At 44.4% G+C, this 25,710-nt stretch overlaps 1 protein-coding gene and 1 long non-coding RNA gene across 6 annotated transcripts in view; both read right to left on the minus strand.

Annotated features, from left to right (window-relative positions):
- Positions 1–243: 243 nt before the first annotated feature.
- LOC116150858 (uncharacterized) lies at positions 244–9,025 on the minus strand. The gene is made up of 3 exons (XR_004134692.2): positions 7,605–9,025; positions 492–579; positions 244–269 (listed from the first exon to the last, which is right to left on the minus strand). It is a non-coding gene; the product is annotated as an uncharacterized LOC116150858 (long non-coding RNA).
- A 1,498-nt stretch (positions 9,026–10,523) lies between these two features.
- Positions 10,524–25,710, minus strand: part of ZNF75D (zinc finger protein 75D) — a 29,685-nt gene continuing 14,498 nt past the window's right edge. Inside the window, exons 1-6 of one of the 5 annotated variants that reach the window (XM_010999673.3) lie at positions 21,441–21,723; positions 19,406–19,932; positions 18,034–18,226; positions 17,195–17,286; positions 16,730–16,856; positions 10,524–11,464 (exon numbers count right to left, since the gene is read on the minus strand). In XM_010999673.3, the coding sequence (XP_010997975.1) occupies positions 10,755–11,464; positions 16,730–16,856; positions 17,195–17,286; positions 18,034–18,226; positions 19,406–19,852 (1,569 nt within the window). In that variant the 5' untranslated portion in view covers positions 19,853–19,932; positions 21,441–21,723 and the 3' untranslated portion in view covers positions 10,524–10,754. Of the gene's footprint in view, positions 11,465–16,729; positions 16,857–17,194; positions 17,287–18,033; positions 18,227–19,405; positions 19,933–20,796; positions 21,397–21,440; positions 21,724–25,710 lie in introns of those variants that run through there. The other 4 variants (XM_064482609.1, XM_031446115.2, XM_064482608.1 and 1 more) reach the window with 4 other exon arrangements.

A 25,710-nucleotide genomic window follows, 5' to 3' on the forward strand; every position in this document is an offset into this window, starting at 1 on the left:
CTTTTTGGCAATGGCCAGCTCCACCCTGGTGTGGCTCGTGTCAGCATCCACAGCCACTTGGACAGATCCAAGTCATTTCTGTGCCTCCCCAGTTGCCTGCCGAGTAAAAAGCTCATCACGTTTTTGGAGGTCAGGGTGGGTTTTAGGTATTTATCTGCTATCCTTTTGGTGATGGGCGTGGGTGTGCTGGGACTGACTTCAGCGGCTCCCTGATCCATGACTGACTGACACCACAGATGGCTTCAGGAAGAGAGCGCAACCGAGAAAGCCTGAAAAAGACAATGAACCCCATTTTATGTGTTTAACTTGTATCAAATCTTACCTTTTTGTAAAGTATCTGGATGAATGACTTGTTATTCTAAAGAGACACCCACTTAAGAAGACAAAAGGCAATTATTCTAATTTCCTTATGTAAATAAATTATAGTATTATCAATAATACGATCAAAAATTCAGCTATTGAAAAAGATGAAGGGGTCTCTATGTACTGACCTGGCAAGGAGCTCCAAGAAATGGTAGTTGAAGAAACTTGGAAAACAGTATCTGTCTTATCATCCCATTTGTCTTTCTTCAGAGTCATCTATATTGATAAAAGTAAATACAAAATATAAGGTCTGAGAAAGTGACAACAAACTGCTAATGGCAGTTCTTCTGGTATAGGGACGGAAGATGGCAGAGTATAGGAAAGGAGTGGGGAGATGGATAATTAACTGATCTCTATGGATGTAATTCTTACGTGTATTTTCTATAGCAAAAATGTAAAAATATGAGTCAATTCTGTAAAATTATTTAAATAAAATCAGATTCCTCAGAAGCGTAGACCGGAGACACAGAGAGGTGCCAACACCCAGGCAGGGGGACCCAGACGGCAGCCTGTTTTCTCCCAGGGAAGAGCACTGGGGCTCAGAAGAAAGACATCAAAACCCCAAACCAAACAGCAAACCAAGCTGTAACTGGGTTTCAAGGAAAAAGCACAGATTGAGCCAGGGAAGACTCTCTACCCTGTCTGTGGCTTTAAGAGGTTCTCATTCCAGAGGGAAAGAGAAGGTGATGACACCCATTCTCCAGTCTCTTAGGCCCCCAAGGCCCCCCCCCATTTTACCAGGAATATGTTCATGATAAGAATAGCAACACAAACATTACCAGACTTTCGCTCAGGAAGTCTGCCTGCCAGGCACTTCGCCAAGGCCTTTACATATACTAGCTCATTTAATGTCATAACAGATCTGATGTGTGCCATTGTTATACCCATTTACCCAGGGCAGGGCCCTGAGGTACAGGAAAGGCATGTAACTGGCTCAAGGTCATATAGCCAGTATGTGACAGAGCCAGGATTTGAACCCAATTTGTCGGGTTTCAGAGTCCTGACCTTCCACCCCTTCGGGATGCCTCCTCTTGATCCTCGTGGAAGACAAACAATTCCCATCCTTCTATTCGTTTTGAGCACTGAAAACAGTATCTTAGTGCCTTTACCTGGTTGTACATGGGGTGGAGGAAACCTGGCTGATGAGCCTTCCCAGCCACTCAGGGAAGGAAGTGTGTGACCTGAGTCCTTCTCCCAGACCTCCATGCCTCAATTTCCTCAGTTGTCACGTGAGACTGAGTGGGGCAGCCAGTGTGGGGGCAAGTCACATTTCCTCATAACAGCCATCTTAGTTCCTTAAACACCACCACTATAAAAGAAACCTACAAAGCCCTGTCCTCACTGTTAATCCTTTGACATCCTATAAAAATTCATGTCCTACCTCTAAACAATATCCACATGGGTCACACACTTTAATGTTAACCATATAGTTGTTCTGTATCAGAGACTCACAAGGAAATATGGCATGAGAAGTTTGACCACTCACAACCATATTTTCTATAGTTAAACACCCCACTTATGCAAATTGGTATTTACTAAAAAACAGTTTGAGAGTTATAGCCAAAGCTGGATCCAGAGATCAAGGAAGTGTCAAGAATCCTACCTGGACTGAACTGCCTTGCAATTTTCACTGGGTAATTGGGTCTTGAGACCACAATCACTGACATTACCCAGTGGACCTGTTGAAATGCAATGAACACTGTTTTAGGACACTTTTTGTAATTCCTCCCATTGGGAGAACTTTTAATAGAGAGATTTTGTCAAGCCAAGGAAGGGCTCGGAGACAAAATAGCTGAGTGTCCAGGGAACAGGTACATAAATGGTACCCAGGTAATGGCTTCCAGTGCCTCTAATTCATCGTATTCAGCCCTGATCATGGAGTAACCCAGGTGGTGGTAGCCATTGTCAGATCTTGCCATTGCACGTGGCCACAAGGTTCTGACAGCCATTGTGAGTTACCATGACTCCTCTTGGAGCCTAACCAATCAGGTCCTGGGACTTAGAGAAAGATAGTGGGAGAAGGAGAAAAAGAAAAATTTTTCTCCCCTTCTTTGCTCTCTCTTCCAGACCAATTGTTACTCTTGTAAGAAATGTGGCTTCTCAGAATAACTCCTGTGGTCCGGGGAAAACACTCAGATACATGTAGCTAATGTAGCATCTTTATCTGCCATCACAAAATGAATTGGCTTGATGAACTCCAACCCTGCTGGGGAATAGTTATGTGAAAGGGCTAACATTTGCCCACATAAGCAACATGCTGCTGCACACACAAGTGTTAGGAGTACAAGCTCAGGAGACAGGCTGTTTAATTTCCAATCCCAGTTCTGTGTAACCTTGGGCAAGTCCCTTAAACTCTCTGATCCACAGGATCCCCCTCTGTGAAGTGGGGATGACAACACTTCCTCCCTTAGGAGTTTGTGAGGATTGACTGAGATGGTGACTCTAAAGCACTCAGAACAGTGTCTAGCACCCAGGGAGTGCTCAGATGACCTTAACATTCAGCATGGTGGTCATCTCAGCCAACCTCTCTGATTTGGCTCAGTCTCAGTTGGCTATACTGTATATTCAATCCCTTCAAAGTTGACCTCCCCAGTGGCACTGTTCCCCTCCTCTCCATCCCATTTCCAAAGAAGAGGTCTTGGAGTAATGCAAAGCTCACGATCCTCACAGTATCAGCCAGAAAAGGAGCCTGGAGTTCCCATGTTAGCCTGTACCAAACCACGAATAGGATTTCATTTTCCTCCAGCCAGGAATTTTCTGGTGACCCCTGTTTGGGTTTCAACCCTGTATGGGTGACCTTGGGACTCTGGGGCCATGGGTAAATGAATTGTGATCAAAGGTTTGATATCAGATGACCCTGGATGCAGATTGTGCTTTTGCAGTTCTGGAGTCAGCAAGCAGTTTACTTTCTCAGGTTTACTCCACTGCTCTTGTTGGTGAAAAGGGAGCCCAAAACTTTCCTCACAGACAGACCATGGCCTCATGGGAAGACCTAAGTCTCGAGCAGGTCCATAATCTAATCGAGGCCTCTTCTCTAGAATAGGGCCTGTCTAAGTGCTTGGTAAGTCTTTTTCCAAATGTCCCAGGACTTTTTTCTCTTGGTTCAGCACAAACTGCAGTCCTTTGAGCAACTAGTAACACAGAATAAGGGATCAGGTTTGCTGTTGGGATTCAGCAGAGGCCACTGTAGCATGGATCTGAGGATTCTGCAGACTGTGGACGTGCCCCTGGAACTGTGGCCTTCATTCCCTTCTGGGGGCCCTCCCCACACCCTCTTTCTCAGCTGAACCAGTTCCCATGGTTCTCCTTGGAAGCCCCATGAATACCTGTTGCCAATGTGAAGCCTGCGGACTGTTACTATTATTCCTCTTGTGTGGTTATTTTGTCCATCAGACTTAATTGCTTCGCATGCATATCCTACTCAGTATTCAACTGAAGACTCTACAGGAACCCTCTACACATCCCTAAAACTACCCCCCCCCCAAACATAGCTGTCTCCTCTCCACTGCTCTGCCCTGCCTATTCTAGTCTCTTTGGCCTCCCTAGACCCCCAGGTCTGTCTTCTCAGCCCAAAGGAAATACTGGACTCTACTTGGTTGCCCCACTTCACACTGCAGTTTGGGAATCCTCTCAAGCCAGTAATCTGGGGGCAAACCAGGGTTCACCTGGTTTATTTCCCCTCTCTCAGCGAGCACTGTCTTGCATTGTCTGATAATAAATATCTGAAAAGAATTCTTTTGTATATTTCACCTGGATTTTGTTTGTTCGTTTGTTTTGTGGAAGAGACTAACTTCAGTCCCTATGTATGACTCCAAGTTCGTCAGAAGCGGAAGTGTCAAAACTTGAAACTCTACACCCACTTGAATAAATGTTTGGTAAAGACCTTTGCCCTCCTATTGGCGGCCAGCTCCGGGAGAGCAGGACCTGTGTTTGTTCTTGTTTACTGAGTCCTAAGGCACTTATCACAGCGCCTGATTTGGGACTGGAGCTCTTCCGAGATTGGTTGAATGACCAGAGAAATAAGTGAGTAGAATTCTGTCTCCCTTGTCACCTAATATGTATTGTACCTTTACTGGAATAAGTTGTTGATTATAGTCATTCTATTTTGTTGTTGTTGTTGCCTGCATCTAATGTTTTCTCATCTCCTTTTTAATTGGCTTTTAAAAATCTTGTCATGATTTATTTTCCAGCAACATTTTGGTATAACTATATATAATTAACAAGACATAATCATAAATCATTGAATACAAAATAATACCAAAATGCCACATTTAAAATTTTCAACAAGAAACAACAAAACTAGATTATAGCCCAAAACAAACCCCAAAAGACAGAGTTCTTCAATTTGGTCAGAAATCTCCATAAAGCTAAAATGAATTATCACAGAAACAAACTAAAAGTAGAGATCTTATTGCTAAAGACCATTGAGTCTTCAGTCTGCACATACTGGTCATACCTTTAGCCTTTGAATGCAATAATTTTGGGGGTTAGGCTTTTTTGTTATATTCTTTCATACTCAATTAAAAATTTGAAATATTAAAACTTCCTCATTTTTTTTCTGTTTAACATGTTTTCAATATACCTGAAAGGGTGAGAGTAACGAGTTGATAAAATTTTATATTCACAATGCGATTTTTAAAATCCAATCATTGTTCTCATTGCCTGCTTTAAATGCCCGACTCAGCAAATCTTCCTCCTGTTGTTCCTTTTTCCCCTCCTGACAATCTCAAAAAAATAGTAAAATAGTAATTAAACATGTAATTCATTAAATCAATTCTTTATAGAATTTCTTGAACATTTATCATTTAGTTTTTTTAAATTTCTTAGTTGATTCTCCTACATATTTCTCTTAAAAGGAAGGTTGGAATTAATTATTTTGATCAAATTAATTCCTTTTTTGGTAAAAGACTAAATCTTCCCATATTTAACACAAAAGGAAAAATGTTCTTTTGGTAAGTATAATCAACTATAATTTTTCCTAAAATATTAGTTATAACTTAAAATTTTAGAACAGGCTTATCTTATTTAGTATTGGAGATATGTTCTTGCAAATGGAAGCACTAACCAAATCAGTACTGTTCAGTCATTACAGCATAAATCTTTTGGAGATGCTTTCCAGGTATAGTAAATACTATGTATGATCAACATATAATTAATATGGAATTAGGAGTCTATTACCTAATGTTTTTTTCTTCTCCGCCTTCTTTAGAATTTGTCTAATGGTGGATTTCACTAGGCCTGGAATATGGCCCACCCAGATCCACCTGATGTTCACCTACTTAAAATTTGCATTTTTAACAGCCTTTAGTCATCAAAGTAATTCCTTCTTTGACCATGCAAATTATTTGCTGAGAAGCAGAATACCACAATGAGAAAATAGAATGTTAGTGGCAAAAGACCTCCACAGAGTAAACAAAACAAACTTGTTATGGACTGAATGTTTGTGTTCCCCCACCCCAAATTTGTATATTGAAATTCTAACCCCTCAGTGTGATGGTACTGGGATGTGGGGCCCTTGGGGTGTGATTAGGTCATGATACAGCTCTCATGAGTGGCTTTAGTGCCCTTATAAGGAGCTGAAGTGTCTGCAGACCCCTGTGTAAAACCAGGAAGCAGGCATTTACCAGACAAATCTGTCGGCACCTTGATCTTGGACTTCCCAGCCTCCAGAACTATGAGTAATAAATTTCTGTTGTTTATAAGCCACACAGTTTATGATATTTTATTAGTGCAGCCTGAACAGACTAAAACAAAACCTACCAGCAAGTGCCTCTCGAAATGGGCAAAGTGACTGTTTCTGTGGGTTTGCGTTCACAGAGACTTGTTTCTTTCTGTGCCCACGTATCCTTGCACACCTGCTGTCCATTGCATTTCAAATGTATTTATAAGAATAATTCGAGACCTAGAATTTGAGCATCTTAGTCCAGAAAGGATTTTCATTTGTTTCTGCCAGATGCCTGGGGTCATTTTAGATGAGGTCCAAGAAAACCAAGTGCAAAACTTGAGGTCCCCTACATAACCTAGGGTATTTGAAACTAACCTGTAATTCCACCCAGTATTAAGTCCACTTCTTGTTCTTACAAACCATTGAGTCTAACAACTTGGGGGCCCAGATCATTTCCGGCAGAGTTAGAAGCCCCGTGTTGTGTGATTCTGGTTTCTTTCACCTTGTTAGATAAGGATGTCGAACTTCACTAGGCTGACAGTTTCCCATAGGGAAGTAGTAACTTCCATGTCCCTTCACACGATTATATTCCTATTTTCCTTTTGATTTTTAAATTCAAAATGATATGTAAATTTTTAAATATACAGAGATATGGAAAGAATAGTGTCATGAATGCCCAAATATTCAGCATCTAAACTCAGTGATCATTAACATATTGCCATGAATATTGTGCACATAGGGAGCAAAAATTTCCCACCCCCAAATGTCTCTGGCATGCAGATTATTTTGAGCTGAAAACAAATCAAGGCCTAGAAGACTCAGGAAGAACCTGTGACTTTCCCCTAACTGCCTAAAGAATTTAGATATAGAGCCTAAGGAAAGACAAGGGAAAACTTCCTTGGCATTTCCTCGCCTTCCTCTCCACTTCCTCCCCAAATCCCAACCTGGAGCCTGGCGCCCTCCCTGCCTCCTTCCCCTGGGCTGTCCCCGAGATCTGAGAATGTCCTGGTGGGCACCACTGCTCCCCTCACCTTGGCTCCTGCCCTCCCCCCATATCCTCACGATGGTTGACCCGGGAGAGCCTCCCCGACTCGCTTGACACCCACTAGGCCCCATTCCTGGGCACCTCTTCCTCTCCTGTTCTGTGGGAACAGAATTGGCAAAGTGGCAGGAGCAGGGGTGGCCTGGTGCAGAGGGAGCCAGGCGGCGAAAGAGGAAGAGGCTGTCTGGGGTAGAGGAAGGGCTGGGAGGGACCCAGACAGGCTCGTGGGCAGCAGCCATGCCATTGTTTTCTGGGAAGGAGAAGATGAAGACCTGGTCCTGCACACAGAGGCATGGACAGGCCCACCGTGCTCTGGTGTCTCCTCCCCAGCAAGCAGCCACACTCCCTTGACTTCCAAGCTCAAGAATCACAAATGCAGACCCGAATGCAAACGGACTGCTGCCCTCTGCTTTCTCGCCTCCTCCTCCTTCTCCGATCTCCTCCTCTTTGCTCAGCCCATCTTCTCCCTAAATGTCCCTCACTCACTGAGGGCAGGAGCCCCGGGTCGGGGATATGAGCCCACACCCCTCACACCTGGCTCGGTTCAGCTTTCGTTTCCTCGGAGCTGTCTCCACCTGTGGGATCTGAAGTTGGAGCTTTCTGCCTCTTCATTCTGTCCCCTGAATGAATATTCCAGCTGCTTCTCTGGTCCTCGGGCTTTTGTATGATGTGTTCCTGCTGGTCCTCACAGGAGCATTGCGTTCCATATGCTGAGGAGGGAGTGGGCAAGGACGCAGCAGAATGATATCTTTCCCCTTTATTCCGTTCTGCTATTTCTTTCCTTAGTGCCCACATCTCTCCTTTTTCTGAGCTCGTGAGGGCTGATATGAGTGGTCAGGCTGCATGGGGAATGGGGCCTCTAGAGGCTGCATGAGGGTTGAAAGGGAAGACTAGGTACTAATGAGTCAGCCAGGAGCCCTGACATCTCCATCCTTTCCCACAACAGTGGGGGCAAAAACGCCCTTTCTTCCTGGAGCCCTTGTATTCAAAGGGAAGCGGAGTATCTGAACTTGGAACCAGGAATCCTCAGTTCTCTTCCTGTTTCTGCCCATTCACATCTAAAGGTCTTCCTGCCACTTGCCTTAAAAAAACTGACCTCTGAAATAGGACCCATGTTCCCTGTTTTTGACCTCTCCTGGCAAGGTCAGTATAGACGAGGACCTGCAAGATGGGCTTTGAAGCTCACAGGTGTTGTAACTGGGGATGGCAGCTTGGGGAAAACCGAGTGCCCTTTGGCTGACCTGTTTCCAGAAACTTTGCTGAATCTCCTGAATGGGCAGTGACTGCTGGCTCCATTGATGCAGTACCTCCTTCAATTTTTGAGTCAATCTTTTCTTCCTAAATGCTACACAAATAAAATGTCCTTTGGTAGCATGATGGGTGCTACAAAACATGGATTCACACAGAGTGCCCTCTGTAGAAAGTTGCATTTCCCTTTAATTCCAAGGGCACAATCCCAGATAGTTAGGAATATAATGGGCTCCTTTTCTTCCAGATCACTTCCTCCCGTGAGCTAGCTCTTTCATTCTTTTTAGTGGCTGTTCTACAGTCACCTCTCTCGTGAGTTTGAGGATATACCTAATGACATAAATACTGTCCACAAAAATTCCACCCCTAGCCATCACTTGTCCTTTTTTCAAGCATCCCAAGTTCAGGGGATCTTGTATATCGTGGTTCTGTTACTCATTAGCAGTGTACCTGGCGGAATGGGGACACTGGCTTATTGTTTAACACTGACTAGAGAGTAGCATCTCTAGAAAGGAATGTCAGACCGGAAGGCTACCCTTCTGACCATCATTAGCCAGCTTAAAAAAACAGCTGGAAATTATGAAAAACTCATTATGGATGCTTAAAAGCTGGACAAGTAGACAAACTGATTTTTTAAAATAATCAGCGGAAAGATGAAGAATGTTCCACATGTTTATGGACCATCTTCTGTGGCCAGTCAGTGTTAGGCATGCTCACGTGTCTCACGTAATCCTCCCTGAGAGGAAGGAATAGTAATTCTCCATTCTACAAGCATGAAAACAAACTTAGACAGGACTCGATGGAAAAACTATCTGATGACATCTATTCTAAAAGAGTGAATGTTGGTCATCTCGGGGTAATTTGGTAACAGTGGAGTTTTGTTTAATGTTTAATATGAAACAACTTATGAAACAGTAAGTATACAGAAGGCTTGGACAACATCTTAAACTAGGATCTGACATAGATATAGACCCATGTATTCCAACTTCCTTGCCATTCCCTTAACATCAGATTGTCTTCTCAGGAGATACAGCTAGGACACCCCTTGCCCCCCTGCAGATACCAAAATCTGACATTCAAGTCCCTTATACAAAATGGTGTAGTATTTACATATAACCTATGTGCATCCTCCCATATACTTTAAATCACCTCCAGATTACCTGTAATAGCTAATACAATGTAAATGCTACATAAATAGTTGCCAGTGTGCAGCAAATTGATGTTTTACTTTTTGTACCTTTCTGGAACTTTTTTTGGAGTATTTTTGACCCACAGTTGGTTGAATCCATGGATATGGAACCTGTGGATATGGAGGGCTGACTGCACTCACTGAGGCCAGTGGGGAAGGAAGAGGAACCACCAACATGAAAAAATGTCTGTCTGACCTCGCTCTCGCTGAGCCAGGACTCTAAGCCACAGGCCTCACTCTGCTCTGACTGGACGTCCGCTCCTGGCATCCAATGTTCACCGAGGCTATGAGGCCTTGAGGCCACAGGGCTCTCCTCTCTGTTCTCAATAAATCAGTTTCCAAACTGCAGGCCTTCCTGCAAAGCCTCCAAGTGTATGGAGCTGTGGCTGAACAGCCATAAAACGGGTCTCCCTTTAGGTCCCAGAGCAGTATGACATCAACTTGAAAGCCTTCCAGTCCACATAATGGTCAAAAAAGGCCATTCACCACTGCCCTGTGCCTTTTACAGGGACAGATACTTGGATGAAGGTATCCTCCTTCATCATTTCACTCTAAATACCTCAGAATTGAGATCAGCAGGAAGAAAGGTCCCTAGTGCTTTCACGGTCCCTAGGTCTGTGTGGGCATTCAGGCCTCTGCTTGCTGCTCGGAATTCCTTGACGGAAAACAATGCAATAGTGAGTGCTCAGGGGAGAGGCAACTAGAATGGAAGTACTTCTCCTGGGACAAACATTCAACCCTCTCTTCTTGTTCCAGAATAAAGTTCACTGAACTCTGGGCTTGGTTGTTCATGTAGATAGGATGACATAGAAACTGCCTGTAACTTAGTAAGTAGCTGTCTCTGCGCTCCCTTCTGAGGAGCTGTATACTCTTATTTTCCATCTCTCCTGAGAAAGAATGAGGAGGACCTGTGGCCATCATATATTTGCTGAGCACCTGATACCTGAAAAATTTAGATCCCGGAGGGTAGGGAGGCTGAGTAACCAGGCAGATACAGATAGATAGCTGACTACAGATACATGAGAGCTATTTTATTCTTTTATTTATAAAGCACTCATTATGTATCAGTCTAGTGCTGGGCACTGAAGATACAATGCTGAATAAAAGAGAGAGTTTAGATTCCTTTCGGTGAAGTGTGACATGTGCCCCTCCCAAATGTGGCTGATGACAGAGCCCTAGGATCGGGGGCCCCAGCACTCTGTACTCTTTTGTCACCTCAAGGGGCAAGCTCGAGATGGTGACTTTCTTCAGACTGGAGACACTGGACATGATTCCCTTCTCCTGTGGAGTTTCTGGTGTCTAAGAAGGCTTGAGCGCCTGCTGAAGTTTCTCCTGCATATGCTACAAGTATAAGGCTGCTCACCTGTGTGGGTTCTCTGGTGTTTAATAAGGTGGGAGTTCTGAATGAATCTTTTTCCACATTCATAGCATTTAAAGGGCTTCTCTCCTGTGTGAATTCTGAGGTGTGTGTGTAGATTTGTGTTATGACTGAAGCTTTTCCCACACCATGAGCATCTATATGGTTTAATTCCTTGGTGTGCCAGTAAGTGCTTATTAAGATCTGAACTCCATCTAAACCTCTTATCGCATTCTTGACATTTATAAGGTTTCTCTTCAGTATGAATTCTCTGGTGCTTAATCAGGTCAGAGCTAACCCTGAAGCTTTTTCCACATTCCTGACATTTAAAAGGTTTCTCTCCTGCATGGCCTTTCCCATGAAGATCCATACGCTTTGGAAGCTCTTGTTTACAAGTTGAAAGTTTCCTTCTCTTCTTCCCTGGAAAAGCCCGATGCCGCTTCCGAACCCTGCGTGTACCACCATGATTTTCTTTGCCCGGTGTTTTCTGGGCAACTTTCACTCTGGCCTTTCTTAATACTTTGCATCCTGATCCTTGTATTTCTAATGTAGAAAGAGATATAGGTTGGTCATTTCCAGTGTCATTTTTCAGCTTTAACCCTGTTGGAATAAACAGAAGAATCAGCCATCTGTGTACCAGAACAAGAAAATTATAGGAATGAAGACAAAAATCAATGACTCTTTTAAAAATACAGGAACAAGCGATTTCTGGTCCAATCTGGACAAAATGGCATAGACCCATTTCTTCCTGATGCTCCTTGATAGGCCCAACAAATCCATTAAAGAATGCAAGACACAACCAACAGAGAATTCTAAGTGGTAAGAAGGCAAAATGGTTTGGGATCCTAGGCCTAGTAAAGTAACACAGCAGGTGTCTTACACCCCCACAGCCAAGAAAGAAGGCAACCCAGATCTACTGTTTTCCAAACCTCAACCTAGCCATAGAAGGCTGCCTGGAGAGGCCAATTCCTTCCCCAATCTGAGTGGGAAGTTTTCTGACAACATCAGAACCCCAGTTAGGAGACACCAAAGTGGGCACGCAGCACTAGCAAGAGGGACCTCGCCACGAGTGGCCGGGCCCAGGAAGCCTCTTCACCCCTATGGGTCAGAGTCCCAGTGAGAGACACTCTGGCCTGGGTAAGTATCTTCCTCCCCCTCAGGCAGTACCAGCAGGGATACATGGGGATCCTAGCAGCACCATACAAGCCAAGGAGACCAAAATAACACCATAAAGGCTCTGAAAATTAAACTGTCACTGGACACATACTCCACTAAAGTAGGAAAGAACCTATGTGTTAAACTAAACCAGAGTGACTGATTATTAAAATAAAATATTTAAGTAGGACCCAGACTCTCCTAACATAACAGACAAAATGATCAGGGTACAATAAAAATCACCCATCAGATCTAGAACCAAAAAAAAAAAAAAATCACAACTTGAGCGAGAAAAGGCAATCTGACAAAAATAGACTCAAACTAGTAATCAAAACCAGAAAGACAACAGAAAAATCTAAAAATATGTGGAAAAGAAACAGTATACTTCTAAGTAATCCATGATTCAAAGAGAAAGTCTCAAAGGAAATTAAAAAATGCACAGTTAAATGAAAATGAAATTACAATATATCAAAAAAATGTGGCATGCAGCTAAGGGAATGCTCAGAGGAAAAGGCACAGCCCTAAATGCTTACAATAGAAAAGAGGAAAGGTCTCAAAAAAAAAATCTAAGTTTCTACCTCAAGAAACTAGAAAGAAGAAAAATAAAATTAAAACAAGTTGAAGAAAGGAATAATAAAGATCAGAGCAGAAATCATAATCAAACAAAAAGCCTGTTCTTTAAAAAAATTAATAAAATCGATACACCTGTACCAATACTAACAAAAATAAAAGGAGAGAAGACACAAACCACCAATATCAGGAAGGAAACTGAGTATATCACTACACATTCTGCAGCGATTAAAAAAGGTAATAAGGGACTACTATAAATAACTTATGTTCGTGAATTTTAAAAGTTAGGAAAGATGGGCCAGTTCCTCAAAATCTACAAAGTACAAATTCAGCCAATATGAAATAGATAATCTGAATAGCATTCTGACCATTAAAGAAATCAAATTCATAATTAAAAAGCTGCCCCCAAAAATGACATCTCCATGTTCATATAATGTTACTGGAGGATTCTATCAAATATTTATAGAATTAACACCACTTTTATAAAATCTCTTCCTGAAAAGAGAAGAGGAAGAAATACTACCCTAATCATTTTGTAAGGCCAGTAATTACCCTGATAGCTAAGTCATACACAGACAGTATTAAAAAAGAAAACTACAAACTAACATCTCTCATGAACTTAAATACACAAATCCTCAACAAATACTGGCAAACTGAATGTAACAATATGTAAGAATCATATAGCGTGATCAAGCAGGATTTACTGAGGTATGCAAAGCTGGTTCAACATTTGAAATCAATCAACATAACCCACCATATCAACAAGCTTTGAAAGATCATAATTCTATTAACTGACACAAAAAAAGTATCATGAGTGGTTGTGACAAACCTCACAACCATTCGTGATAAAAAACATTCAGAAAGTTAGGAATTATATTGACTTGATGGAGTAGCAACAAAAAACCCTGTACTAACATCATACGTAATAGCGAAAGACTTAACGTTTCCACAATAAAACTGGGAACAAGGCAAAGATGTCTGCTCTCACCACTTTTTAACACAGTACCAGAAGCTGGAGCTATTGCAACAAGGTAAGAAAAAGAAAGAAAAGGCATTGCAGATGATGTGACTTTCTATGTATAAAAATCCCAATAAGTCTACAAAAATAAACTTCTTAGAACTAATAAGCAAGTTCAATAAGGTCACAGGATAAAAGAACAAAACATAAAATTAGTGGCATACCTATATGAAAACAATGAACATACAGAAACCAAAATTTAAAAAAATACCATGTACAATTGCTCCTATGAAAAGTAAATGCTTCCATGTATATTTAACAAACGTGTAGAGGACCTGTACACTGAAAATTATAAAAAGTTGATGAAAGAAATCAAAGAAGACCTGAATAAATAGACATTGTGTTCACTGATCGAAAAAAATCAACATACTAAAGATATTAATCCTCTTCAAACTAATATATAGGTTTTAATGTGATTTCTAGCAAAATTCCAACAAAGTTTCCTATAGATATAGGTAAGCTTATTCTAAACTTTATGTGGAAAGGAACAGGCCCTAGAATAGCTAAAATAAAATTTTATCTTAACAAAGAAGAATAAAGTGGGAAGAACCACTCAACCTGATAAATACTAAGGCTAACTATATTATATCGCTACAGGGCAATATTGGCAGAGGGACAGACACACAACTCAGTACAACAAGACAGGTGTACACAAATATGCCCAACCGATCTTTGACAAAAAGTGCAAAAGCAATTCAATGGAGGAAGGCCAGCCTTTTCAAAAAATGAGGCTGAAGCAATTGGACCTCCTTAGGCAAAAAAAAAAAAAACCAAAACCTAAGCTTCATATCTTACGTTAACAATCAACTCAATATGAATCATGGACTTAAATGTAAAATTATAAAACTTTTAGGAAAAACAGAAAATTTTAAGGATCTATGGCTGGTAAGACTGCTAGCCTTGATATCAAAAATACAATCTATAAAAGGAAAAATGAAAAATTGGTCATCAAGTTTAAAAATTTAAAACTTTTACTCTGTGGAAACCCATGGAAAGTGGATAAAAAGAATAATACACAGACTTTGGGAAACTACTTGCAAACCACATATCCAAGCAAGCACTAGAAGCTAGGATCTATAAAGAACTCTCAAAACTCAACAGTTAAAAAACAACCTAATCAAAATACAGGTGAAAGATATTTCACTGAAGAGAATATAATAAGCACATGGAAAGCTATAAAACATCACTAGCCATTAGAAAAATGCAAATCTAAACCACACTGAGATAACACTACACACTTAACAGAAAGGCAAAAAAAAAAATCTCTTAAATGGTGATACTACTAAACAATGGCAAGAATGTGGGGAAACTGGATCACACACATTGCTGGTGGGAACGTGAAATGGTACAGCCACTGGGAAAAGCAGTTTGGCGTTAAATGTGTATTTACCATATGAATCAGCAATTGTACTCTTAAGGCATTTATCCCAGAGAAATGAAAACTTATCTCTACACAAAATCCTGTACATGAATGTTCATGGCAACTCTATCCTCAATAAGCCAAACATTGAAGACAGCAAAGATATCTTTCAATGGGTGAATGATTAAACAAATTGTGGTATGTCAATATCATGGAATACTTCTCAGCAGTAAAAAGGAATGAACTATTGATACACACAATAACTTAGATGAATTTACAGGGAATTATTCTGAATGAGAAGTTAATCCCCCAAAGCCATATACTTGATGACTCTATTCATATAACATTTTTGAAATGGCAAAATTTTAAAAATGCTGACCAGATCAGTGGTTGGCCTAGGCTGGTGATGGGGTCGGGTGTGGGAGGGAAGTGGGTGCGGTTACAAAAGGGCAACAGGAGGGATCCTTGTGGTAATGTGACTGGCCGGTATCTTGATTATGGTGATGAATACACAAACTTCCACATGTGATCACACTTAACAGAACTAAATATACACACACACACACCCAAACCCACACACAAGTGAATAAAGGGAAAACGGAAATATGAATAAGGTCAGTGGACTGTATCAGTATCAGTATCCTGGTTGTGATGTTATATACTCTTGCAAAAGTTATCATTGAGGGAAAATGGGTAAAATGCACATGCTTTTTCTTTGTACTACATTTTAAATATGCAAGTGAATCTACAATTATCTTAATAAAAAGTTTAATTTAAAAAATTCAGGAACAAAACCTTAAAATGGTAATCCCCTGTAAAGGTTCCTATCAAGGAATTTTCTCCTCTTCTGATGTATAAACTTACCCCAAGATTGTCCTAGAACTCTTGGGGGCCTTGAGTCTGGGGTTCTTCCCCTTGTTCTAAACAGATCACTTTAAGTTTAGGGTGCAACAATAATGCTCTGAGAATAAAACTTTGAGGCCCTGGACTGCCATCTTAATTCCAGGCTAATTTCAGGAAGAGTGAATGACTCTTTTATACTTTTATCTACTCCAGATGTTTAAATGGCAGAATCTTAGATTCAGTATCTTCTTCATAGTCTACTGTGCTTGGAGGTGGATGTGCAATGAGGAAGCTAAGAAATACACCTAAGGCGGAGAGATGGAAACCATGTGAGAAGTGGGAGCTCAGTGGGATTTCAGTAGACCTGGTTAGAGATGAGGTGGCTTAGGCTAGGATGGTGAGAGTGGAAGAGGTTGAGGCGTGGTTGTGTTTAGGCTCTATTTTGAAGACAGAGCTAAGAGGACTTGCTGATGGAGCAGTTGTGGGATGTAACAAAAAGACTGGAATAAAGGAGCACTGACAGGTTTTTAGCCTGAGCAACTGGGTAAACCATGGTGCCTTTGAGATGGAAAAGATATGGGAAGAGGAGGTTTGCAGGGTGAGGCAGGAGCATGACAGGTCAAGAATTCTATTTAAGAAAATGAAAACAAATATATGTATTTATATGCTGTACGCCAGAAATGGACACATTGTAACTGATGGTACTTCAATTTAAAAAAGCTCTACTTAGAATAAAGAAGTGAGATGTGTATTTGTAAAAAGCCCAGGCGATCTGGATGTGACTTTCCTTTCCTGCACACCATCCAGTTGAAAACCAACCAGCTACTGGAACATTAGGACTCCCTCAAAGGAGTGCATCTTCCATAAACTGAGGATGCAACAGATTACTCAACTTTGACACAAAGGAAAGAATCTTTACCTAGAGAGATGACAGTCTCGTAGTTTTCCTGCATTACATCATTGTAGAGGATCTTCTGAGTAGGGTCCAGTAATTGCCATTCTTCCTCGGTAAAAGACAAGGCCACATCTTCAAATGTCAACAAACTCTAAAAAAAGAGAGAGCGAGTTTTTGTTCAGCACCTGCTACTACAGAAGCCATCCTATCACTCATCTCTGAATTACACGGCAGGCCAGTCACTGAAGAAGTTAAGAGTGTAAGACTTAGGGGAAAAAAGTGAGATGGCAGAAAAGGAAGGCGCCAAGGAGGTCAGTGCACAGCTTGGCAGGTGCCCAGTTCCCACTGTTCCCAAGTCTAGTTGCCTAGAGAACAGCTGGGGCCAATATGCCTCCGAGCCCCTGCCAGGTACTGTGGGTCACAGGCAGCAGAGAAAAGCAGACAAGGCCACGTTCAGGCTGCCTGAAAAAGCTGGAAAGTACAGCTCACCTGGGACTCAGGCAAGATGAGCTCAGATGCCATCTTCCAGCTTGGGGTGCTTTTCTGCTCAGACAAGGCTACAATCTGTTGAGCAGGCACAGCTGTGGGGGGAAAAGAGCCAGAAGAAAAAATTTCTCTCTTTTCTGTTTATGAATATTCTGAGCTGATTTCTAAAATACAGAACATCAGGACTACTCCAGTAAAGATAGTTCACAAGTGTGTGTGTGGGGGGGGGGGGTCAGAAGTGGCCTTCTCCTTGTCAATAAGAACCAAATATCCACCACTCCATAAAAGCAGTGTTTCCCCAGGTGACTGTTTCCCTTGATTTCATGACGGAAATTAATAAAGAGAAATCCATTCTTTTTTTCCTTTCCTAAACTAAACTGTTCACTGAGCTGGGCAAGAATTAGAGGTGTCTGAAAACAAAAGACTCAGGTCCTCCGGGGTATGATAGGAAATGTGGGAGATTTCTGTCTTTCTTTACCTTTTTCCTGGTGTGCACTCCTCTTCCTGTTCTGCCACTGACAGCCCATTTCTGATCCCAATTTCTCCTCTAACTTATAAGGGTGAGATGACCCCACCTGTCCCCATTCCATCTTCTTCTCTCCTCTCAAATTTCTAAGGGGCAAGGTCCACGCTGCCAAGTACCAGGGTAGTGTGGTCTGGGTATTTCTGGACCCCAGAATGGCCCTCACCTTCACCCACCACTGGCCGACCTACTGTACTTCCCCCTGAGACATCCTCACTGCTGGCACAGCTGGGCACCTGGAAAATTCCCATGACGTTTCTAGCTGAACCAAGGGCTACCACAGCTCCCAGGAGAAGAGAATTATTATGAAGCTCCTCACCTCTTTCATACACAGGCTGGCTTTCTTTGCGAGTATTCCAGCCCAGCTGTTCTTGCAGTACCTGGTATGTATTCCAACAGTCTTTCTGGAACACACCCATTGGTTGGGGCTCTGCTGGCTTCCACTTAAAGCCTGGGGCCAGTGCTGTTTCTCCCAAGAGCACTGCCTCCTTTCCCAGCTCCTGAGCTGTGACCTAGAAATAATCCCCAGCCTTATTAGCAAAGAACTTTTGGTTTAGGGGTGGTGGTGGAGGAACAAACAAGAGCAGAGCCCTGACTTGGGGAGTGTGTAACATTAAAGGAAGTAATAAGAAAAAAAAAAACTGAAGAGATCTTGTGCCACAGTTTTCTCACAGGAACTACACACAAGATCTGGAAACTGAGGATGAAATGAAAAAAGCTGTGACTGTTGCCAGCCTCCGCCCATGCACCTGTGGCCACAGCTCAGCCCGCGAGCAGGGTGGGGGCAGCCTCGCTGCCTCCGCTGCCTGCTTTCTTGACTTGGATCCTTGACTTAGTAGATTTTTATCTTCTAGTTTTTGCTAAAAAATCAGGAAGTGAATAAAAAAGGTTCTCCTGCCAATCAGACTTCCCAACCCTCCCATGTCCCAAGAAGGTTTTCATGGAGAAAGGGGATATAGTGCAGGAAAAAATGGGGGAAGAGTGGGCCTCTAATCTTCTTCTACATGATTCAGTTATAATAAAGACACCTGTGCTCTTCAAGGTGGGCTCTGGAGGGAAGGAAGCACGCTGCCATCTCCCAAGGGTGGCTCCCCGCTCACCAGTGAGGCCGGGACAGAGCACGGAGGGAGGGCAGCGGAGGCTCTGCTTCTGGCGCAGAGATGTGCGTCCCCACAACACAGGGCACCACCTTCAGCATTTCAATTCTCTCCACTTTCTGTTGGCACTTTTCTTCCTTCCATATCTTTGTTTCCCTTTTTTCTTGCCATTTCTTCTCTTCCTTTGCAGTCTCCCCAGAGATATTTGATTTAGACTCTGGTTTGCTACCCTCTCTCTCCTTTGACCTTTAAGTGCTGTCCAGGTTTTTTTCTCCTTTCTTTCTTGCTTTTGATTTCTCTAAGTCTTGTCTCCTTGGCCATGCCAGACTAGGCCCACCACCCTCAATTCACCCCCCAACGTAAAGAGGGAAAAATGCACGTCTGTGTTCTAAGGCCATGGAAGACTACTAGGAACTCTGAAACCTAGAGGCTGACTGTTGCTTCAAGTCTGTGATTTCTGATTCCACTTAGCTATTCTAAAGGAACAATACAAGAGTGATCCAATCCATCTCATTCTTCAGTTACCCCTCCCCCACCCAGAAGCATCCACCTTTACCCTATTTCATTGTACATGTAAGGAATCTTTCTTCTCACCTCATTTCTCATTCCACCAGGTTCTCTCTGAAAGCGTTCTACCAGGGCCACAGCCTCTTTGATGCTCTGTGGATGATACTTCTGCACCCAGTTCTGGGTCTCCCTGGGCAGAATGGTCAGGAACTGCTCTAGCACCAGCAGTTCCAAAATCTGCTCTTTTGAGTGGATCTCTGGCCTGAGCCACTGATGGCATAATTCCTGAAGTTGGCTGACAGCCTCGAGCGGTCCAGGTGCTTCATGATAATAGAAGCTCCGGAAGTGCTGGCGAGCGCTCTCAGGACCAAGACTGTCCAGTTGTGGGCTGGATTCCTTACTCTGACTGGAGCTCTCTTTCACAGACCCCTTAGTCTCCCACAAAGCCTCCATGTGTGGGTACAAGCATGCATTCACCTTCAGATGTCTCATCATCATTTGCTCTAGGAACAGTTTTACTCCTATGTGTGACATCCTCCTGGTGCCACCTTTGACAACAGAGGCCTTGTCAGGCTGGGTACAAAACCAGTGAGTGGATCTTCTCCCCAAGGGCACTGAGGGAGGGGAGAAAAAAAGCACATGTCAAGAAGAAAGCCATATGACACATATTTACTTGCTATTTATAATTATTAGAGAAGAATGAACAGAAAAGGTCCTGTTCTGCCTCCCCTTTCAAGTCAACTGCCAAGTATTAGGACACTCATGATTACTCAAGATTACTTCAGGACATGCCTCTCCCCTTTCCTTTGTTACCCAACTTTGAAGCAAAGCACAGTTCATGGAAGACAAATGTCAACTTACCACTTTCTCTCTTTTTTTTAAGGTTGATAGATGAAAAAAATGGCACCCGTTCGCTAAGAGAAGCTTTGATATCATCCAGTACTTAATCTGCATGCTTCCTGTCCCACTTTTACAAATGGGGCATATTTAACTTTCTCTAAATTTTAATAGATCCTTCCAGTATTTTGTCTTTAGTCAGGGGGGAAACAACCTCTGTGCCCCTTCATCCTGTTATGAAGACTGACGCCTTTGCTTCATGGGACATTTGACACTCTCTTTTCCACTGTGTTAATATTGGAAAGAAAACTAAGATAACCAGATCAGAAAAGAAGTAATCAGAGAAAACGTAACCTTATTCCTCTCAGCAAATATCCCCCGCTGGGCAATCAGGTGGTGTCAATTTTGGGGTACCTTTTAGGAAGACTTATAAAGGGCACTGTGCAGCTTTATACCTGTGTATGAAAATTTTGCTTACTTAACTGGAGAAACTTAGTTGGCTTTGTTTACAAAATATCCAAATGTCAGATTGTGAAAAAGGAAAGAAGAAAAAGTGATGATTAACGTTCTTCAGAGACAGGAAGGGTCCTAGCAGAGGTAACCTTTCTCTAGAGTTTACATTTCCTCAGGGTCATACAGACCTTTTAGCAAGGCTGAGAATGACCTTGAGGATCTGGTTTTCTTTGAGGCGATCCAGAAGAAACAAAACAAAGTTTTTTCAAGGATGTCACGGGTATTCAAAGTAATAGTTGGTTCCTTGCTGCCTGTCCGGGCTCAGGCGGTACAGGGATACCTCCTGTATTTCTTTGTCAGCAGAAACGAATGTTTTTGAAGCTGAAACGACCCTTTCTCCAGTGACACAATCAGAAGCCAGCGAAAACGGGAGAGTTTCGCTGGGTGCAGCGGAAGGCATTACTGTCCCATCCCCCACCTACACCTTCTAGATCGACCGCAAGGGCGCCCACAAGCACTCAAGACGCGGGCAACCTCGCAGCGTGCTTCAGCAACATTCCTGGGTTCTATCTGCGCATAGGGTACAAAGAGGTTGCTTCGGGAGGTTAGATGTGGCCGCAGGAGCCTGAGTACTGGCCTTGCTGAGAACAGATCCCGCCGGTTCTCAGGCCGACCCGCCGCCCGCCAAGGATGCCACCGCAAAACAGAAAATGCTTCGCCCCTACTGGACCCCCATATCCCCGCTCATCGCCACGCAGCTGGCACGGGCGGCCGGTATCTCTCGGGGGCTCTCCTGACCAAATCCTGAGGGAAAAATCAGCTTCTCGATTACCTCCACACAGCTCTGGCTTCCGTGGACGCCACTTCCCTCTTTCTGGGCTCGACGATGAAGCCGCCACGCCTCCCGCTGCCGCGGGGAGGAAGGAAGGTCCGGGTTCCCGCGCCCCCGGGGGCGGTGTCGGGAAAGCGCGAGGCCCGGCGAGTAGAGCGCCGAGTCGCCGGGATCGGGGAGCGCAGGCGCCTTGGAAGCTCCGATCCCGCTAGCGCCCAGGGGCCGTACCCCGACTCGCCATTTTGGGGTCGCGGGCTGTGGACCGGGCCCCAACCGGAAAAGGAAGAATGCGTTTCCGGTGGCTCCGTGACAGCCACGCCCAGCCAGCTCCCTCCCTCTACCTGCGGAGTCGCAACCCCGCGAGTCCGGAACCGTCCCACGGGTCCTGCCCATCTCGGGTTCAGCTCAGGATGCAAAAAAGTTCAGGCCACCGAGTCTTGGGCCCTCGGGAGGCCTAGAGGCGCCCCGAATGCGGCTTGCAGCCTGGGAGCGATGCAGCCCGCTGATGCCGGGTGCCTCGGTCTCAGACTCGCGACTTGCTGAGTGTCGTGCGTCCACATTATTCCTCCGCCGCGTACCGGCAGGCGGTGGCCCTTTCCACCCGGAATTTCTCCTGGTAAGGGCCGCCGCCCCGAAAGTCATCGCTAGGCTTGTCCGGGGATTCCTTGAGTAAAAGGACTTTGGTCTTGGTCAGGCTCCTCTCTAGATCAGGAACAGCAGTCCCTTTTATTTTTAAAACCCTTTTCTGGTTCGCTGGCACATCCTTCCCAACTTATTATTGTTTTATTCTTGTTAGATGGGTTTTAACCTCATGGTGTAGGTTCCATTTATATTTCTCTCTGACATATAAAGACATTGAGATGTAGGACGCGACTTCCGCAGGATCACATGGATTACCGGTGGCAGATTTTAGACCAATTTAGGTCTCCTATTGTCATCCCGGGCTTTTCCTACTATATTTTGCTTCCCAGAAGGACAGGAACCTTGTTTCATCTTATATCTCCTGTAATGCTTAGCATAGCCCTCTGGATAAGGCATCTTTCTAAGTACCTGAATATCTAGGGTTGTCAGTGTCTCCAGATTATCAGGGTTTACCCAATATTGAGCCATTTGGGCAAAATTTATCCATACGAATCAAAGGGAAGAAACTGCCTAGCTCGGTTGGACAGTGGGGATAAAACTGACATCTTTTGAAAGTCACTGTGAGAAACCAATCAAAGCAGACAATATATCTCCTTGCCCAGGAGGAAAGTAAACAAAGAGCACAAGTCTGACTTTTTACACGCAAATGCAGATGACACTTGGAAGATAAGGTTCTTTGCAAAGCAAAGCTGCCCCAAAATGTGCCAGAGGACTCTGCGTTATCGGTGATGGTAAACCTACTAGCGATGTTTGCTTCACTAGAGAATCGTTTTCAGAATGATTCTTTAAAAAGCTATGTTCTGAGGCCGGGCATTTTCAGCTGAATGTTTTAGGACAATGAAGAAGTCAGGGCGCTGTTGCTTCTGGACAGTTCCTAGGCTTACCTTTCAGTTGAATCACAAACCAATGAAGATGGTCCGATAAAGTCATTTTCTTTTTCTTTTGTTTTTCCTTTTTTTTTTTTTTGAAATAGTAAGGTTTTTAAGCCATATTGAGTTTAATATTAATCTACACAAAGTTATTCCTTGTAATCATCTTCAATGGAAATTATCTATAGATTATACAGTTAGCCATTTAGGATGAAAATGGAAATAAGTATAAAGCCCTCTTCAATTTTTCTTATAACCTAGTAGTAAAAGCATACAGTGAGCCATGTTTTCTTTTATAAAACTCTACAAAATTAAAGTTTTCTCATCTAAACCCCTAATACCCTGATGCCATCTGTAGTTACATTTCGGCTAATATGTTTGAAACACTAAGTAAAAAGAGAAACTATATAAAATCTAAAAGACATTTTCTTTACCCTAAACGTTTCAACCTTGATTCACTCAAGGAATCAAGGTGTGATCCTGAGCAGCCAACGACTTGATGGGTGGAAGCAACTTGAAGAAAATCTTATAATTTTGAATAAGGTCATGATGAGCAAGACTAAGAAGGAAAAGGAATTTCTAAAATTAAAACCTACAACCCCAAAATGTAATTTCCAACTGGACCAAGAGTTAGGATAGAGGAAAACAAATAACTATAGCAACTGCATAGGAAATCTTTGCAGAAAAGGTTTCCCGGGACCAGCGGCCTCCTGGAAGCAGAACCCCCCGAAGGGAAAGAGTTCCTGCACTTTCACCACCCGAAGGCCTCTCCTCTTGGGAGCTCTAATACTGAAAAGCAACCGTGCCAGTCTGTAAAGGCGCCCGGGGCCCCTTGCAAGGATGGGTGGCATTGCAGGAGCCGGCGAGCCGGAGAGCCTAGTCCAGAATCAGGAGCCCAACTCGCCCCAGCGGAACCAGCTGGGGCGCCGTGGCCTCGGTGGGCCTCAGAGCTGCGGGCCTCAGCGCGGCCCCGTACCTGCGCCCTGGGCAGCTGCACCCGGTGAGCCTGGGAGAGCCGTGGGCGCCGAGGCGGTGAGTCCCGGAGCGGCCAGAGGGCGTGGCCATCCCTGGGGCGCGGGCGCGGGTAGCGGGGCACCCATCCCGCTCGGGCTGCGCAAACCGGCCGCCTCCAGCCCCGATCGGGCGGCGGGCGTGCGAGGGAGTGACGGGCGGCGGGTCCCTGTCCCGCCCGGGTCCCCGCCGCCGCTCCCTGCGACCCGCCCGGGCCTTCCCGAGCTTCTCCCGGGCGGGGAGCGCGCCTCTGGGCGGCGGAACATCCTCCCCAGGAGCGCGCTGGGGCCGCGCCGCCCCGCAGGCAGCCGATTTTCAACCGGCTTGTAGACTTGCCCGCCTTGCCTTTCCCCGAGTGCCCTCTCTTCACAGCCCTCTTCACCCACGGGCCCTGTGGGCCCGGCTCATTCAGGAGGATTTAGGGACAAGCCATCAGCCCCGAGGTGGAGTGAAGTTTGCATCCGAAAGGGCCGACGTGGGGAGTCCCGAAGGGTCAGTTCCCTGGTGGACGTGGTGGAAGGTTCGGGTCGGTCCGGGGAAGGCTGCCCAGCTGTGAGGCTGGAGCTCATTAAAGGCGGGTCCGCAGCCCAAGCAGCACGGTCCCTGGATGCCCTCCAGCGACGGTTAGGTGCCTTGGCGGGGTTGGGGGAAATAGAAGCTTCCTAGGAAATGACCTTTCCTGAGCGCTTGCTCTGTGCCAGGCACGCTGCTGTTCCTTTCCGTGCAGTGGGATCCGCGCAGGAACCTCTATGAAGGAGATGCTGTGATTCTTCTCCTGTTACAGACAGAAGCCCTGGGCGCCAGGGTCCCACGGCTAGCAGGTTATCACTAGATGGGTGTGTGGCTCAAGTCCAGGCTACGATCTAGATAAAGGGGGACATGGGGACAGTGTCCATTTGGCATGACTGGCTGGGAAGTCATGAGTGTTCTTTTCCTTGTCCTACTCCAAGGGAGAGGTCAGCTACAATTGGAATTATGCTGGGAGTGGGGTTAAAGGCCACCAAATCTATAGGGGTTTATCTAAGGTATCTGCATCTCGGCAAATGCAGAGAGAGGAGCCGCAGAACACGGGCGGGTACCAGTGTTGAGACTTGTGGGGACAGCTATGTGAAGGCCTCTGTGACTTCAGAGGTCGCATTGAGAACACTGGGATGTTTTTAGACACGAGCACTGCAGGAATGTGCCAATTCTAACGTCCTCACCATTTCCCTCTGGCATTTATTTGCTCTGTGTCTTGGGACAAGTTATTCAGTCCTCCTAAGCCGCACCTCCGTCCCCTCATCTGCATTCAGGGCCTAGCACTAGAGCCCGGCTCCTAAGGCGGGGTGAGGGCTAAAGGAACGAATAGATGTGGGAGGCTTAGATCACTAGCCGCGGGCACAAGGCGTGATGAATGTGATGGATGTCCTTGGTTATTATTGCAGCCCCAGCTCCTGCTGGCCTGCCCTGTTGCCATGTATTTTTCTCATGGGAAAGCCACTTAGAATGCTAGTGCAGGACGGGGGTCACGGTGATGTTGCCTGAACTACACATACCCTCCAGAGGAAAGGAATGAGGGATTGATCGTTTGCTGACTTTGCAAGGTATGGCCCTGGCTAAGATGCCCCTCTGGTTGAAGGTGACTAAGGGTTACTCAAAGGTAGATGGACGTTCAGGATTATTCACCACTGGAAGTATTGCTCCCCCATTTCTTTTGTGGCCTAGCTATATACAGAGACACAAGACAATTGGAATTACGCTGGGAGTGG

This window comes from Camelus dromedarius, chromosome X (genome assembly GCF_036321535.1).
Source record: "Camelus dromedarius isolate mCamDro1 chromosome X, mCamDro1.pat, whole genome shotgun sequence".
In the NCBI taxonomy this organism is placed as follows: domain Eukaryota; kingdom Metazoa; phylum Chordata; class Mammalia; order Artiodactyla; family Camelidae; genus Camelus; species Camelus dromedarius.